This window comes from Pelobates fuscus, chromosome 1 (genome assembly GCF_036172605.1).
Source record: "Pelobates fuscus isolate aPelFus1 chromosome 1, aPelFus1.pri, whole genome shotgun sequence".
In the NCBI taxonomy this organism is placed as follows: domain Eukaryota; kingdom Metazoa; phylum Chordata; class Amphibia; order Anura; family Pelobatidae; genus Pelobates; species Pelobates fuscus.
The window spans coordinates 143056510-143074032 of record NC_086317.1 but is presented as its reverse complement, the minus strand read 5'-3'; the positions used below and the strand labels follow the sequence as shown (position 1 = coordinate 143074032).

Here is a 17523-nt window from a genome sequence, read left to right as displayed (position 1 = left end):
CTCGGGCAAAGCCTTGGTAAAGCAGCCTACAAAACGCGATGCTAGCCCATCTGGGCCGACGGCCATTAAGGGAACAACCCCAGTGCATCAACCACACAGGTGGAGACCGGCCCGCCGAAGGCGATGCAACAACAACACCAAGGCCTCCAGACCTGTCCTGATAGGGAAGGATCCGGACCCTAGAGGTACCCGAGTCCGTGGACACAGGATGCTGGCCGTGCTACCGGCCCGGAGCTGGAGGGCGCAACCAGACAACTCCCGGCGGACCGACTACCAACGGGACCCCCAATGCCGCAGACACGGTTCCCACCCCAAGGAAAGGGGTGACTACACAGCAAGCAGGCGGCCAGCCCCATGCTCATCACTGAACGCTGCCCGGCCACCTACAGCCACTGACTCTGCAGGACATAATTTCTCTTCCACATGATTTCTCTTCCATGTATGTTGGTGACTATATCTGTGCTATCTCCCTCCCTCCCAACCCCCCACATACATAAGCTATCAGGCTTACCACCACATCAACTGAGCTGCAGCTTATACCAGCTCTACATACCACCCTTGCCTGATCCCTAAGTAAAAGTGAGCAAACACACTCACGCAATACCCACGGAGGTTCATTAATCATAATCATTATCATTTAAACCTACACACACGCATGTTTCCTAATCCTGTGATTTAATTTCTTCTCTATGTGACATAATGGAAGTTTAAGCCTGTTTCTGAACCACTGTTATTTAACGTTTTCCATGTCACCATCTCATCAGTATGTCAGTACACCTGACTACCTTTAAGCTTGCCTATAATATTAAATTGTGCATGCCATTCACATGTCCCGCTTGTAAAGCGAAGTAAAGCCTGAGGACTGCTTTCGGGGCACCTCAAGCCTGTATGTATCAGTTATATGCACTGCAAAAAAAAAAAATATATAAAAAAAAAAAAAACCTGTTTAAAAAAGGGTCAAATTCTATGGGTATACGCAGATTGAAGTCTAAAATGCAATGCCTATCTATGCTTATTTGCATGTCAATAGTTAATGGAAGAGTTATTAAAACATGATTTCTTGAGGAGGACTTACACAAAAGTAATTTTTCTATTTTTCACTGTTCCACAATAGCTCAGTATACACACACACACACTATATGGACAAAAAGTATTGGGTTACACCTTTTAATCATTGAATTCGGGTCTTGTAGTGGGCACTCACCTTCATAGAGCTGCGCAGCAGGGGGAGGGCTCTACATGGCCATGCGGCATTGCATCTATAAATAAATTATACTTGCACTTCAGGCGCCGGCGAATCACTCCCCTTCACCTGCCAACGCCCTGCTGCAACAGTCTGACTTTCGGATGCTGCCCGCTTACAGGGCACGTCCTTAAATAGAGTTTAGGAGTAACGTCATGCCCTTTTCTTAAAGTGACCACGTCACACTTGTGATCCTAATCTGTTTTGAGTCACAATGATAACATTAAGGAATAACCCTTTAAAGGGACAGTTTATTCAGCGAAATACTATTAAAACTATATGATGAATGGAAAAGCTGCCGAGTGCTTTACTACAAGTCCCATAAACCTATTTTAGACAGATAATGTGTCAGAATAAAAATTTGCGTAGACATTTTTTTGAAAAGGTAAAGCAAAGCATGCTTTTCATTACATTATAATTTAAAAAAAAAAGGATCTACCACTTATAGGATTTATCAAAAAGAAGAAATGTCAATGTGAGGAAATAATCCTGCAAATTACTGGCTCATATTTACGGTGAACTTATTAGCTTTTTAAATCTACACAGACCATTACAAGGTTCTATTGGTTACTACTTGGCATACTGAACCGCAAAATGTAAATTCTGGGAACGTAAAAGATTCACTGTAATTCGAAGAAGCATCAACAATGCATCTGAACACAATATTGCTCCACCTGTCAACATGGAACCTTAGATTGGCTTTGCATGGCGGTGTAATGCCCACAGCTTTAGCGTATGTCTCACCATCATATTTTGCGAGGACTGCCTGAACATCCGCGTACGCCTGTAATTCCAGTAAAGCTTCCAGCAAGTTTTCGTGGATATTCACCATGCTAAGAAGAGGAAACTCTTTCATTAACTGCAAGTAAATACATCAATTAGTTAAAACAAATATATCATTACTTTCTCATTCACATGCAATTATTCAATTTTTCCAGCGTATTCAAACAAGTGAGAGCTAATTAGGGTATACGGCCGCTTGATTAGTAATTACAAGGCTCCAGCCAATTTATTTTATACTCACATGTTATTAATGGATAGATTTCATATATCATTTTTCAGTGTGACAATCAATCATGACTGCAAGTGCATTACACTTCTAAATAGTTACCCGTCCAATATTGTTTTTAAAGCTAACCGTGGCAACATTACAGAGGCATATGGGAAACTTTTGTAAATAATCTGAGTTGTCAAAACTTTCTGTAATCCCTCTCCAGTCTTATACATCTAGAATTTCTTTAATCACTTTAATTGTAGTTTCATGACGAGAAAAAATGAGTGGTACTTATACAATTAAACAAAGCATTTTAGAATTACCTTTCTAGTTTATCAAAGGAATGGGTTTTGACATTTGGCATATTAAATACGGTATGTTCTTTCAGTGAGCTCCATAAAGACATTTCTGATGCCAAATATGAGCTTCTAAAAACACGTTTTTGCTTATGTACTTATTAGGATGCATGATAAAAAAAATTGACTATATAGAAAAACGTCCCAGAGAAATGCTCTCAGAGGGCTTGTAGTCTTGTTCAATATATATTTTATTTGTGCAAAGGTACAGTCAACGTTTCAATCCGACTGGGACTTTATTCAAGAAAAAAAGTCTTGATAAAAGTGCAAGTCAGACTGAAACGTTGACTGTACCTTTGCACAAGACTACAAGCCCTCTGAGTGCATTTCTCTGGGATGTTGTATTGGGGCACGAAATGGCACAGAGGCAAGAACAGGAAAGGAATGTAAGTGCAAAGCCCATGTTGGATGAATTATATAGAAGAAGGCAGGAATAGGAAAAAAAATCTTGGAAGTCTACTAATGGAGAATAAAAGCATGAAATTCTTGTACTATACAGAACAAGATGGTAATTACATCTGTTAAGATTATTTTACAAATATATTACAAGCAAATATTCTAAAATAAGAGTTTCTATTTTGGAGCAGCTGCTACGATTCTTTTTCCATTTCAACCAAAATATTAAACAATTGAGTTTTAGGGGGTGCAAGAAAAGATCTCACCCATTGGCCATATCTTTCTTTTTGGTAATTTTATGGCCTACAAAGTCATTTAGAAATTATAATTTGTATTTTCTTTATACAAACGAATTTACTGCAATTTAAACACATAACTGTTGGTATTATTGCTACGAGATCTATGAGTCATTAATTTGTTCGCACCCAGCTATTCTAAGCACTAGAAATAAGAGAGAGTAGGTGAATAAAGGAGAGAACGTAAACTGTAGACGTAATCATGCCAGATGCACATTGTTTTCTAACACTAATCAGTAGTCCTTACAATGTCAATATATTAGAATTTTTGTAAATTATTTTTTTTGCAACAAAAACTGGGGAGCGGTGCATGCCGTCCCACCTGCCCCTATGGACCAGTCCCCACTGTTTCTATGCCTATGTGAAGTATGATATTTTTTACAGAATACTTTATGTACATCAGCTAGTTTGTAACTCTGTGCTAGAATGTTGTGCTTTCAAATGTCATGAAAGAAAAAAAGACTATTATAGGTGATGATGCTGATCAGGAGACATTAAAGCCATATTTTACTCAGCAATACAATTATGCATCTTTTCTGCTATATTGAGGCCAAGGACAAAATTACCAAATGCACAATGTTACAAATGTGGAATTAATATAAACAACCCATCATGAAAGTCTGGTTAATTGTACTTTTAAAATTAAATTTTAGAATTAAATTGAAATTCTGTCCAGTTAATTGTGGTTGACTTTGTTCACACATGCATACCTAAAAACAAGCATTAAAAAGATTTATTAAGTACTAGACATGTGCATTAGTTTTTGAACATTTTTGGACAAACGTTAAAATGACCAAAAATTTAAGTTTTCGCCCATTTCGGCCAAAAACCGACAATAAATCAATATTTAACGAATGACAAATCGGTCCAGTTCCATTCATTCGTGACCAATCTAAAACGGACTGTCAATTTGTCATCATTTCCAGAGGCTGGAACGCTGACTGTGAACTAGCATCATTTTTGTTGGTGGGGTTGGGTTGGCTCAGGTTGTGCTTTGAAAAAGCTAGTAGCTGTTGATAGAGAGAGAGGGAGACTAAGAAGAGATTGGAGATAATTATTATCAGCGATTTTTTAAAATTTTGTAATGGTTTAAAACTACTGCAGATGTATTTTTTTCATTCTCTAGGATTTCATACGAAATTCAGTAACCAAACAAAAACTTTAATGAATTTATGCTGAGCTGAATAAATGAGTTGACGAATTTCAGCCAAACCGATAAATTTGGAAGCTGAAACTTCTTCCGTGCACGTCTGCTAATTACCAGTCAGTATGGCAAAAGTTATTAGCGAATCCAATTATACCGACATAAAAAGCTATAAAAATAGTCCAGCAGTATGTAAGCAGTTATACACTTTTCACCGGTCTAAACCAGACAAAATCATTAAAGTCTTGTTTTAAAATGAACACCTACTCTAATAGATAAATCATCAAATTGTCATAGTTGTTGGTGCCATGCAACTGGGACAATGTGAGGTTTATTGTAGCATAGAAGACAAACTTGTCTTTCAAACAGCGGTACCAAAACTACTGTGATCCTCCGATAACAATGGAATGAGAGTTAAAAACGTATAGTTGCTGGGAATCGAGATAGTGTACTATGTGCAGAGGTATGAGAGTTTATTATTACAGAGAGGAAGAGCCTATAACGATGGAGAGGTACATTCAATATATGCAGGTTACCTAGAAACCAGCTAATCCTAAAATATCCCATAGGTATTGTACAGGCGCTGTGCAGGGATAGAGAACCCACGTAAAACTGTATGTATAATATATAATAGGGGGTTGGGGTAAAGCTTGCCAAAGTTTGGCTCAGATGTGGCTATTTTTTAACCCTAGTTTGGGCAAAATGGTGTAGTGAATAACCACTTGCTGTTTAGCAACCCCCCTTGCCAAAATTCTTGGTTACAAAAAAATCCATATACAGCAATGATGATATGGCTGTCTAACCACATTAAAGCCACTATGTTTGAAACAACTACTTTCCCCTTGACACAATTACTACAGTTTCTTCAATAATGATTGATTTTTTACTTACTCTATCTAATGAAACAAGAAATCTGATAACATGCATTAAACTAATGACCATGTATACAGCTCTTATTCATTATTTGATTCATGAGTGCAATGCACTTTTAAACATACACTGTTAAATAAATAAATTAGATACATTTCTGCATGTTGAATGTAATTAATTTATAATTTAATATTATTAAATCTTAAAGGAGCGGCATAGGCACCATACCTACTACATGTCAACGATGTGGTTATAATACTATCAATGATTTGGTTAGAATACTATTTGGTTCCCCAGTTACTGGTCAAATGTTTTCAGCAGTTTGATTAATACCAGGGGCCACTGGAGCTCCAAGGCTTAGCCAATACATTACATTAAATTGATATTCCTAATGCAGACATTTTACTCCCCCATTAGCAATTCCAGCAAGATGCTCCCAGGTCACAAGTTCCTTGAGAATCCCAGGATTTGGACAGTCCATTCAAAAATGGTTTGACCAATGACTGAGGGACTGTACCGACACCCTAAATGCATGTAATAATTAAGGTAGGTGGACTGCTCCTATAAGTACTTTGATGGGCTCTTTGATAAAACACGTTTCAAGTTTAACCCATTCATGACAGAGTATTCGCCAGGGTGTGTTAATAGGACGGATGAATGGATTGGGAGATTTTTTTTAATTTTTTTTTTTTTTTATCAAGTGGAATAATGCCATAGAATGGGTTCATCACAATGAAAGGTTCTTTGGTATTTCTTACTTTATACTTCAATTCATGACAAAAACTAAAAATATAATTTACTAATCGCTGAATTTGACATCACATTTGTCAGTAAAAACTTGAGGCACTTAGGCTTCTCAGTTTGGAAACATTTTCCTTAGATTATATTCACTCGACACGGATGTAACAAAAAAAATAAAAATAATAATAATCTACCCTACGGACCCAGGTATGAACCCACTGGGCCAGCCTCTTCTCCTGGGGGGCCCCAAGAGCCGGCCACCTCAGGGCCCCCCGAGGCTGGTCCTGGTGTCACCCGGCGGGCAGCGCACCGCACTGATACCGAAGTCAGAAGATGACGTCATGGTTATAAATTAAACGGAGGAAAAAGGAACTATCCTCTAGAGCTTAATATAATAGAGCTCACATGAGAGCATAACCGATATCTTTGAATTATACCGCCCCCTATATATAGCATAGAACAGCCTGTCTTAATAGAAAAAACAATAAGCAAATATACAAGAAAGGACATATTAAGCCAAGCGAGGATGGAAATATGGAAAAACCTCCGGGTCGCCCCATTGTTTCGGCAATAGGGGGCGTCCTGGAACCTTTGGCCAAATGTCTGGACTTTTTATTTAAAGAATCCATCGAACATCTTCCAACATGTATAAAGGACACTCCGAGCTTTGTCAAGTTACTATCTGAGACTACATTGCCCCCTGGACCGGTGGTCCTAGTCACGTGCGATGTGTCAAGTCTATACACTGTTATACCTCACCAGGATGGAATTTATACGATGAGATCGATACTATCCAAGTCCATGCACTACTCAGGACCTCCAGTAGAGTTTACATTGGAACTCTTAGAGAGTTCTTTCCCAGAACTATTTCAGGTTCGAGACAAACTGGTATAGACAAATTGCAGGGACATCCATGGGGGCAACCATGGCACCCATGTATGCTAATGGTTACATGTTTTGCTTTGAAACCAGACATATTCTGGAACCCTATAAAGACCGTATCCTGAAGTATGTCAGGTATATCGATGACATCTTCATGTTGATCACGGAGTCCATATCTGAAGCAGAAGAGATGGTTCGGTCCATTAAGTCACGTACTAACAACATTAAACTAACGGCAGTGATGGATGAAACCTCGGTAGACTTTTTGGACATCAGAGTATTACGTGAGGGGACGAGCTTGGCTTACACTCTGTATTCCAAGCCGACGGACCGGAATACCATACTCCAGGCCAGCAGTTTCCATCCTGGTCCATTGAAAAACTCATTACCCTACTCGCAATTTTTGCGAGTTTTGAGGAATAACTCTGATCCGAAAAGAGCTCAAGAACAACTAGGCATGATGTGGGACAAATTCCGACAACGTGGATATACGAGCCATATTTTACAAAAAGCTCTTAATCGAGGTTTGGCTACAATTGGCACTCCTGCTCCGAAAACACAGAGTAACAGATTGATTTTTCCTTCAACGTTTACTACATCATCCCCTGAATTCAAACAAATTATTGAGGACAACTGGAGAGTACTAAGAAATGATGTGACACTACCTCCAATATTTCAGAATCCTCCCATGTTCTGTTATAAGAGGAACAAAAACCTAAGATTTGTTAGTTAACACCGATCCATTTCACGGTTATTCGAAGGACAGTACTCCACAGAATTTGGGATGCTATCGCTGTCTAGGATGTGTTACCTGTGGACACATGATCCCTGGAAAGACGTTAACACATCCCCATACAGGTACAAGTTTTCGCATACAACACCGACTAACCTGTACTAGTGACTTCGTGGTTTACAAGTTAATGTGCCCTTGTGGCCTAACCTACATTGGAAAAATGGATTTACCATTGAGAGAACAAATCCGGAACCACAGGTCAAGTATAAGAACAGCATATAGGGACAACAAGTCGGAGTTACCAGTAGCGAAGCACTTTCTTGAACTAGGACATACTTTGCCATCTATGAAATCAATTCCTTTGCCTAGGAGGCAGGGCCGGACTGGCCCACCGGGATACTTCCCGGTGGGCCGCGGCATCTGGGGGCTGCGCAGGTATGTGCCACCGGGTGGCCGGTCCGGTGGCACACTTAGAGGGGGCCGGCCGTGCTCCACGCTGGAGCAGCCGGGCTGCAGCCTCGCCAGCACTCCTAATGCTGAGGACTGAAGGAGGAGGGAGCATGTCTCTCTACCATGCTCCCTCGCGGTTCCCACAATTCACAGCAGCAGCTGCTGTGAATTGTGGGAACCGCGAGGGAGCATGGTAGAGAGACATGCTCCCTCCTCCTTCAGTCCTCAGCATTAGGAGTGCCGCCGGTCCGGCGAGGCTGCAGCCCGGCAGCTCCAGCATGGAACACGGCCGGTCCCCTGACTCCTCTAAGGTAAATTGGGGGGGAGAAAGAGACAGCGAAAAAGAGAGAGAAAGAGACCCAGAAAGAGAGAGAGAGAGAGAGAGAGACCCAGAAAGAGAGAGAGAGAAAAAGAGACCCAGAGAGAGAAAAAGAGACCCAGAGAGAGAAAAAGAGACCCAGAGAGAGAAAAAGAGACCCAGAGAGAGAAAAAGAGACCCAGAGAGAGAAAAAGAGACCCAGAGAGAGAGAAAGAGACCCAGAGAGAGAGAAAGAGAGAGAAAGAGAAAGAGACCCAGAGAGAGAGAAAGAGAGAGAGAGAGAAAGAGACCCAGAGAGAGAGAAAGAGACCCAGAAAGAGAGAGAGAAAGAGACCCAGAGAGAGAGAAAGAGACCCAGAAAGAGAGAGAGAGAGAGAGAGACCCAGAAAGAGAGAGAAAAAGAGACCCAGAAAGAGAGAGAAAAAGAGACCCAGAAAGAGAGAGAGAAAGTGACCCAGAAAGAGAGAGAGAAAGTGACCCAGAAAGAGAGAGAAAAAGAGACCCAGAAAGAGAGAGAAAAAGAGACCCAGAAAGAGAGAGAAAAAGAGACCCAAGAGAGAGAGAAAAAGAGACCCAAGAGAGAGAGAAAAAGAGACCCAAGAGAGAGAGAAAGAGACCCAAGAGAGAGAGAAAGAGACCCAGAAAGAGAGAGAGAAAGAGACCCAGAAAGAGAGAGAGAAAGAGACCCAGAAAGAGAGAGAGAAAGAGACCCAGAAAGAGAGAGAGAAAGAGACACAGAAAGAGAGAGAGAGAAAGAGACACAGAAAGAGAGAGAGAAAGACACAGAAAGAGAGAGAGAAAGACACAGAAAGAGAGAGAGAAAGACACAGAAAGAGAGAGAGAAAGACACAGAAAGAGAGAGAGAAAGAGACACAGAAAGAGAGAGAGAAAGAGACACAGAAAGAGAGAGAGAGAAAGAGACACAGAAAGAGAGAGAGAAAGAGACACAGAAAGAGAGAGAGAAAGAGACACAGAAAGAGAGAGAAAGAGACACAGAAAGAGACACAGAAGGAGAGAGAGAGAAAGAGACACAGAAAGAGAGAGAGAAAGAGACACAGAAAGAGAGAGAGAAAGAGACACAGAAAGAGAGAGAGAAAGAGACACAGAAAGAGAGAGAGAAAGACACACGAGAGAGAGAGAGACAAGCGAGAGAAAAAGAGACACAAGAAAGAGAAAGACACACGAGAGAGAGAAAGAGACACACGAGAGGACGAAAGAGACACAAGAGAGAAAGAGACACAAGAGAGAAAGAGACACAAGAGAGAAAGAGACACAAGAGAAAGATAAATAGACACGAGAGAGAGAAAGAGAAAGAGACACAAGAGAGAGAGAGAAAGAGACAGACACAAGAGAGAGAGAGAAAGAGACACAAGAGAGAGAGAGAAAGAGACACAGAAGGAGAGAGAGAAAGAGACACAGAAGGAGACACAGAAAGAGAGAGAGAAAGAGACACGAGAGAGAGAGAGAGAGAGACAAGCGAGAGAGAGAGAGAGAGACAAGCGAGAGAAAAAGACACAAGAAAGAGAAAGACACAAGAGAGAGAGAGAAAGAGACACACGAGAGGACGAAAGAGACACAAGAGAGAAAGAGAGAGAGAAAGAGACACGAGAGAGAAAAAGAGACACAAGAGAGAGAGAAAGAGACACGAGAGAAAGAGACACAAGAGAGAGAAAGAGAGAGACACAAGAGAGAGAGAAAGAGACACGAGAGAAAGAGACACAAGAGAGAGAAAGAGAGAGACACAAGAGAGAGAAAGAGAGAGACAAGAGAGAGAGAGAGAGAGAAAGAGACACGAGAGAGAGAGAGAGAAAGACACAAGAGAGAGACACGAGAGAGAGAGAGAGAAAGACACAAGAGAGAGACACGAGAGAGAGAGAGAGAAAGACACAAGAGAGAGATATATATATATATAAATAATTATGCCTTTAATATTTACACATATATTAATGTACATTTATATATGCATAATACACAGAGAAATGTCATTAATATGTACCATATGTAATGAGCAGATATTGGCCCAGTCTTGTTGCTAGGTAGGTGCACACTCCAGCACAATAACATATTTAAAGTGAAGAGCGCACCCACAGGACTTCAAAATAAACAAGAGAACGTCAATTTTTCACAGTTGTGCCCTACATACATTCACCATTTCAGTCCCATTACCAAGCTTCCCTTAATATGTCATGGTAGTTGGACTGAAACATTGATGCAATGCAACATGCAAAGGCACGTCTGCTTAAAATAAATCTGCACTCTTGTTTTTTTTTTAAGCTTATATGTGCTTTTTTTCCACGTTGGAGTAATAATTTTTAATTTTAAGTTATCTTTACTAACTCTGTATCTGCACACTATGCTGGCGCAACGCATTATGGGGCTGGTAAATATTTTTTTTCCAGGGCTGCTTTTAATTCCCAGTCCGGCCCTGCTAGGAGGGGTGGAGATCGAAAAAAGATGCTCCTACAACGTGAACTGTTTTGGATAAGAACATTACAAACGGTCCATCCTGATGGATTAAATGAAAAATATTCATTATCTGTGTTCTTATGATTTTGGTTACATATAACCTGATGTATACTGAAATGGGAGATGGGGGCTCACCCGTGGGGTTAAGCTACCTTCCTGTATATCCAGTTTTGATGATGTTATTCTCTCTTTCTTTTGGGTTTGAAGCTTTTGTCGGTTCACGTAGGACTATGACATTGGTGCCCACCTTTTTGGGTGGAGTTACCACATTTGTTCCTCACTGTGATATCTGATCCTACTCATGATTGTCTCCCGATATGAAATCATCCCATTATCAGTACCATACCAATAGTATGTTATCTGGTATAATGTTGGACATCAATATAAATTTCTTTGTGCTTATGAGGTGATATACTTTGGAGACCAGATGATATGAAGTTGGGTTAAGGATGCCCACCCAGTGGGATAGGCATATACCCTCGACGCCTCATAGATTATGGCAATAAGTTAAATCATCCTCGCTTGGCTTAATATGTCCTTTCTTGTATATTTGCTTATTGTTTTTTTCTATTAAGACAGGCTGTTCTATGCTATATATAGGGGGCGGTATAATTCAAAGATATCGGTTATGCTCTCATGTGAGCTCTTTTATATTAAGCTCTAGAGGATAGTTCCTTTTTCCTCTGTTTAATTTATAACCATCATAATAACTCTCTTAGATAGCTTATTTGTTTCCTTTCACTTATTTTCTATATTCATATGTGTTGCCCTTTAAGAGGTATAACTAACATAGCATTTTTTTTTTTTGATTAATGCATCAGTAATTGATTTTCCATATACTTAGTTCTTTATTTAACAGGTATTATTTTGTATTTGGGATTATTAGCATTTATCTATGTATATAATTATATTTGCAGCCGCCCTACAGTCTTTGTGATTTGTTTTTAGTGGTTGCTTTGGAGCTTTTCTCCATAGCAACAATCTCCCCATGATGCTGCCGGACGGGTGGTCACGTGACGCGGTAATGACTCTGGCGCTGCGTGATGACGTCATTTTGACACACGCACTGACGTCGGCGGAACCCACGAGAGACCCGGACCGGGCTGACAGGGAGATGCAATTATCTCAGTGGTGGGTGAGTTGATTGCTAATATGTATTTTGGTATATATGTATGTCTTTGCACTGTATGTATTAGTCCTGATGAAAGTCTGTGGTTAACAGACTGAAACGTCGATTTTTACAAGCTGATTAAAAGTTAAGTTTTATTATTTTTTTTAATAAGTCCCGAGAGTGCTATCTTGTTTTCCTTTTTTGTATTTTGCTGGACAAGCACCGGGCAATTATACATTTGGTATTGGAGTGCAGGATTATATATATAAGGATTTTTTGTATTTTGCTGGACAAGCACCGGGCAATTATACATTTGGTATTGGAGTGCAGGACTAATATCATGAAAGGGTGAGTGCCAAGAAACATGTTTTGTGTGTATATATGTGTATATACATATGTATATATGTATTTTGCTGGACAAGCACCGGGCAATTATACATTTGGTATTGGAGTGCAGGATTATATATATATAAGGATTTTTTGTATTTTGCTGGACAAGCACCGGGCAATTATACATTTGGTATTGGAGTGCAGGATTATATATATTTTCTCACCCTTTCATGATATTAGTCCAGTTTGGCCTGGGTGCTCTCTCATGTTGAACATATATAAACAGAAATAAGAGATGCACTCCAAGGACTTATTGAATGAAAAAGGGGTTAGTTTATTCCAGTAGGTAAATCATCAAAATATAAAAACATACAAGAACCAGTGCATTCACTCATTCACTAAACAGCAATATCAAGGCTCACAGAATCACAGAATGTAATAGTTTTATTTAAAAATCACCTCACTTAGGTAAAAAAATAATGGGGGTTTAGTTACAGTATATGATCATACCTTGCTTAAGCCTGCCACAACATCAATGTACCCCACTCTTGGTGGGTCCTACTCGAGCAACCGAATACATGCTCTTATGAGATTAATCCACTTACTTGGGAAATGCTTTCTAAATAGATGCTCTGCAGTGCAAAGTTAAAGGACCACTATTGTGCCAGGAAAACAAACTAGTGCCCCCACCCTCAGGGTCCCACTCCCGCCGGGCTGAAGGGGGTGAAAGGGGGTTAAACACTCACCTTTCTCTAGCGCCGGGCTCCCTCGGTACTGGGGACTCAGCCGCGCGCACATTCAATGCTTTCCTATGGATGCTGGAGTCTTCTCACTGTGAAAATCACGGTGAGAAGCGCCTCTAGAGGCTGTCAATGAGACAACCACTAGAGGCTAGATTAACCCTATTGTAAACATAGCAGTTTCTCTGAAACTGCTATGTTTACAGCTGCAGGGTTAACCCTAGATGGACCTGGCACCCAGACCACTTCATTAAGCTGAAGTGGTGTGGGTGCCTATAGTGGTCCTTTAAATAGGGCTCTGGAATGAGGAACCAATAGGGATACACTCACATAAACATGCATACTTACAAGGGCCAATTCATACTACATTTATATCCATATATGGATAATAATCCAAAAATTGGATGCAAAATATATTTGACAAAATATGCATGTCTGAAACACATGAGGAATAGAGGAAACCTCTAAAAAGCTTGTGTTTTATTATTATGCTAGTCTAATAAAAAAGTATCATTGGATACTACAATACTCTGGTATCTGGTCTACTTGATTAATACAGCTAATACAATTTATATTATATATATTACAGTGTATTTGTATACAATACTTTTTATAAGGATATCTTGGCAAACCTGTCTTACAACCTAGGCAGAAATTCCAGAGAATTTACTTTGCAAACCCTAAATTTAACCCTGTAACTTTCCAAAATCCCACCAAACCTGAACAGGGGGGGGGGGGGGGGGGGGGGGTACTGTTATACTCGTGAGACATCTCTGAATAGACATATGTTTTAATGGCAGTGAAAATGTAGGATGGTGAAATCAGTAAAAGTGCAGTTTTTGTGTGAAAAATGGGGGGGGGGACAACAAAACAAATATTAACACAATGGCCAGGGTTTGTGACTTAGTGGCTACTAAAAAAAGACGGGATATACCAAATATAACCTGAGTTGTCTAGTAATTTTCATTCCTGGACATATTGTACACTGCTCAAAAAAATTAAAGGGAACACAAAAATAACATATCCTAGATCTGAATGAATTAAATATTCTTCTGAAATACTTTGTTCTTTACATAGTTGAATGTGCAGACAACAAAATCACACAAAAATAAAAAAATGGAAATCAAATTTTTTAACCCATGGAGGTCTGGATTTGGAGTCACACTCAAAATTAAAATGGAAAAACACACTACAGGCTGATCCAACTTTGATGTAACGTCCTTAAAACAAGTCAAAATGGAGCTCAGTAGTGTGTGTGACCTCCACGTGCCTGTATGACCTCCCTACAACGCCTGTGTATACTCCTGATGAGGTGGCGGATGGTCTCCTGAGGGATCTCCTCCCAGACCTGGACTAAAGCATCTGCCAACTCCTGGACAGTCTGTGGTGCAACGTGACGGTGGATGGAGCGAGACATGATGTCCCAGATGTGCTCAATTGGATTGCGGTCAGGGGAACGGGCGGGCCAGTCCATAGCGTCAATGCCTTCGTCTTGCAGGAACTGCTGACACTCCATGTTATTCAATGCTTTCCTATGGGGATTCCGGTGACGCTGGAGGTCCTTATGTATAGCGTGAGGACGTCCAGCATCGGTTAAAACACTTTTCGTGTTCTAAGAAGGCGGATGTTTCTCTAGTGGTTGTCTGAGAGACAGCCACTAGAGGAGGCCTTAACCCTGCAAGGTAATTATTGCAGTTTATAAAAACTGCAATCATTACACTTGCAGGGTTAAGGTGGAGGGAGGTGGCACCCACATCACTCCAATGGGCAGAAGTGGTCTGGGTGCCTGGGGTGTCCTTTAAGGTGTTAACTAAATAAGATCATTTTTTAGTTATTACTATTTTTTATGAGTTGTCTATTTCATTTTAGTCTGATTTTATTTGTCTGTGCATGCATGTTTGTACACTTTTTATAGTTATGGTAGTCCAATTTTGTACAATGTTTACTAGACTACAAAATGTAGGATTGTGGAAGAATAAATGGTAGAGTGATCGTTTTATTCCTCCCTTTTAATTTGATTTTATTATAGAAGCTCACAAATATTGTGTATTTAAGTATTTTCCCATATAAATAAATAGTATTCACTTGTACAGAACATAACATAAATTTCTAGCTATTTAAACAAGCCAGTGAGTCTGCATTATGCATATTGCAAAAATGAGAAGAAAAACATCTAAAAGCACACTTTCTTGGGTTTAATTTTATAATGTATCCATTTTTTTTTGTATCCATTAATGCATAATATATACGATGACTTACAGAACAATCATCACATCACAAAGCATTGAAAATCAACTTGAGCTTTTGATAACTTTGTCATGTTTTCCTTAACATTTTTTGTGATAATTTAGTGACATAATCCAGTTCTTTGGCCCATCCAGGGCATACAATTCAAATGAGGAGGAGAAATATAAATATTTAAATTCTCCTTCTCTCTCTATGCGGACTGACAGGTGCAAAGGCTAGAGATTATAATAATGATCCAGGATGTTCCAGGGTAGAGTTAAATACAGTGGTACGTTTTCTTTACATTTAAATGGACATTATAGTAAACAAAACTTTAGCTTGATTAATCAGATTCAGTATATAGATCATGCCCCTGTAGTCTATCTGCTCATTTCTATTCCATTTAGGAGTTATATCACTTTGTTTATGCAGCCCTAGGCACACCTCGCTGCATGTGACTTACACAGCCTTATTAAACACTTACTGTAAAAATGAATCTAATGTTTACACTTCCTTTATTGCAAATTCTGTTTAATTTAGAATGTCTTAAATTGAAACCATTTTATTTTCATGCAGGCTGTTACAGTCACAACCACGTGCATAAGCAGAGTTAACTAAAATTGGTGACTATTGTGTCCCTTTAATTTATTTTTAAGACTTTACAAACATGTGTTTGTTAAATATAGGGATAACTAAACATTACAATGCGGGTAGTGACAGCTCCCCTTTAAAATTAGAGATCGTATCAACAGGATTCGTTTTACAAGTTAGATAAATAATGATATGGCCAGTTATTACGTACATTTCCAAAAGGTTTCTGCTTGTTGTGGATTTTATATGGCTTCTATGATGCCCACAGGGGAAAAATGTTAAATACTTACATCTCTCATTATTTTAACTGCTTCCCGTATTCTTCCTAATTTGCGTGCACACATTGCCAATCTCCTCTTTGTATAAACCAATACATTGGTGTCTCTCCCTGTAGATAAAAGATATTTAACTTTAAATGAAATTAATAAGAAACCAAAATATATTTAGTGTCTTTAAATAGTGTGTGTTTTTCTCACAAACAGTACAGCACAGAGAAGTGTGTACCAATGAACACCTATCAGCAGAGTGGATCCCTTAGTTGCGACCTGTCTGTTTGACGTCTGACTCACTCTTTTCACATCCTCTCTCGGTATCTTGACAATTAATTGCTTAAGTCGTGAATCTAGATTTCAAATTGCCGGAAGAAATTAATGATTAAAGGGACGTTCATTCTGTACATTCTATAGTTCACTGTATAAATAAGGATGTGTAAAAAATATTTTACAAATGTGAAAAAGCTTATAAAATGAAAAAAAAAAAAATGAAAAATCTAGTAGATAAAGTAATTTTAAAATATCACACTACTACTCATTTTTGCACTAAAATTGCTCTGTCACTTTCAGAGGGCCTTTGCATATTTTGTAAAGACTGGCCAAGGTGACATGCCAACGTTGTGTACAGAGCCTGGGGAGTGAAGATATGCTTCTTTACAAAAACTGTAGTTTCACTATTTCTCAGCATTTTTCAACCATGGACTGTACAATATGACAAATTAGTCCCTACTTTGTCTTATGATATATTTAGGACAGTATTTTCTATGAATTTTATAACCCCCTACCCTGTGCCATACCGGCATGCTGGAGGGAGAAGGGGGCGGGGGGAGGAGGAAAGGCATTGGAGATGGGTCCATCTTCAGCCCCTGGATGATGAAGCCCCAAGAGTACTAAATGGGAGACTATAGAGCTCCTGAGAGACTGCACAGATTTGCAACAGTTGATGGGAAGTGTTTGGAGCATCTTTCTATCACATATCAAAGTAATTTAGGAGGGTGGTCATACGCTTTTCATAAAGATTCTATCTGTATCATAAAACAGGCTGCCATCAGGTGAAGGCAGCCAGCCAATGAACACTCCAAACCAGTAAAGTAATTCAGCTTGCTGAAGTTCTTTATGCATGATAAGGGTGTTTTTTATTTTATAAAGAGTGCAGATTTCAATAGAAATTGGCATTTTTAGAAACTGACCTTATTACACCCCTTGGCTGTCAGACAATCAGTCCTGTTACTTCCTGGTTTGGTTAGATTATTCGTACCGAACTCAAGAGGCAGCAATTGCCCAGCACACCTGCCTTGCAAAGACTTCTCATTGAGCTGCATTGGGAAGACTATGAATGGACAGGCACATAAAGTCTGGACGG

At 39.5% G+C, this 17523-nt stretch overlaps 1 protein-coding gene across 1 annotated transcript in view; it reads right to left on the bottom strand.

Annotated features, from left to right (window-relative positions):
• Positions 1 to 17523, bottom strand: part of ST7L (suppression of tumorigenicity 7 like) — a 156254-nt gene that overhangs the window by 110672 nt on the left and 28059 nt on the right. Inside the window, exons 8-9 of the mRNA XM_063450783.1 lie at positions 16179 to 16276; positions 1988 to 2102 (exon numbers count right to left, since the gene is read on the bottom strand). Of these exons, the coding sequence (XP_063306853.1) occupies positions 1988 to 2102; positions 16179 to 16276 (213 nt within the window). The remainder of the gene's footprint in view (positions 1 to 1987; positions 2103 to 16178; positions 16277 to 17523) is intronic.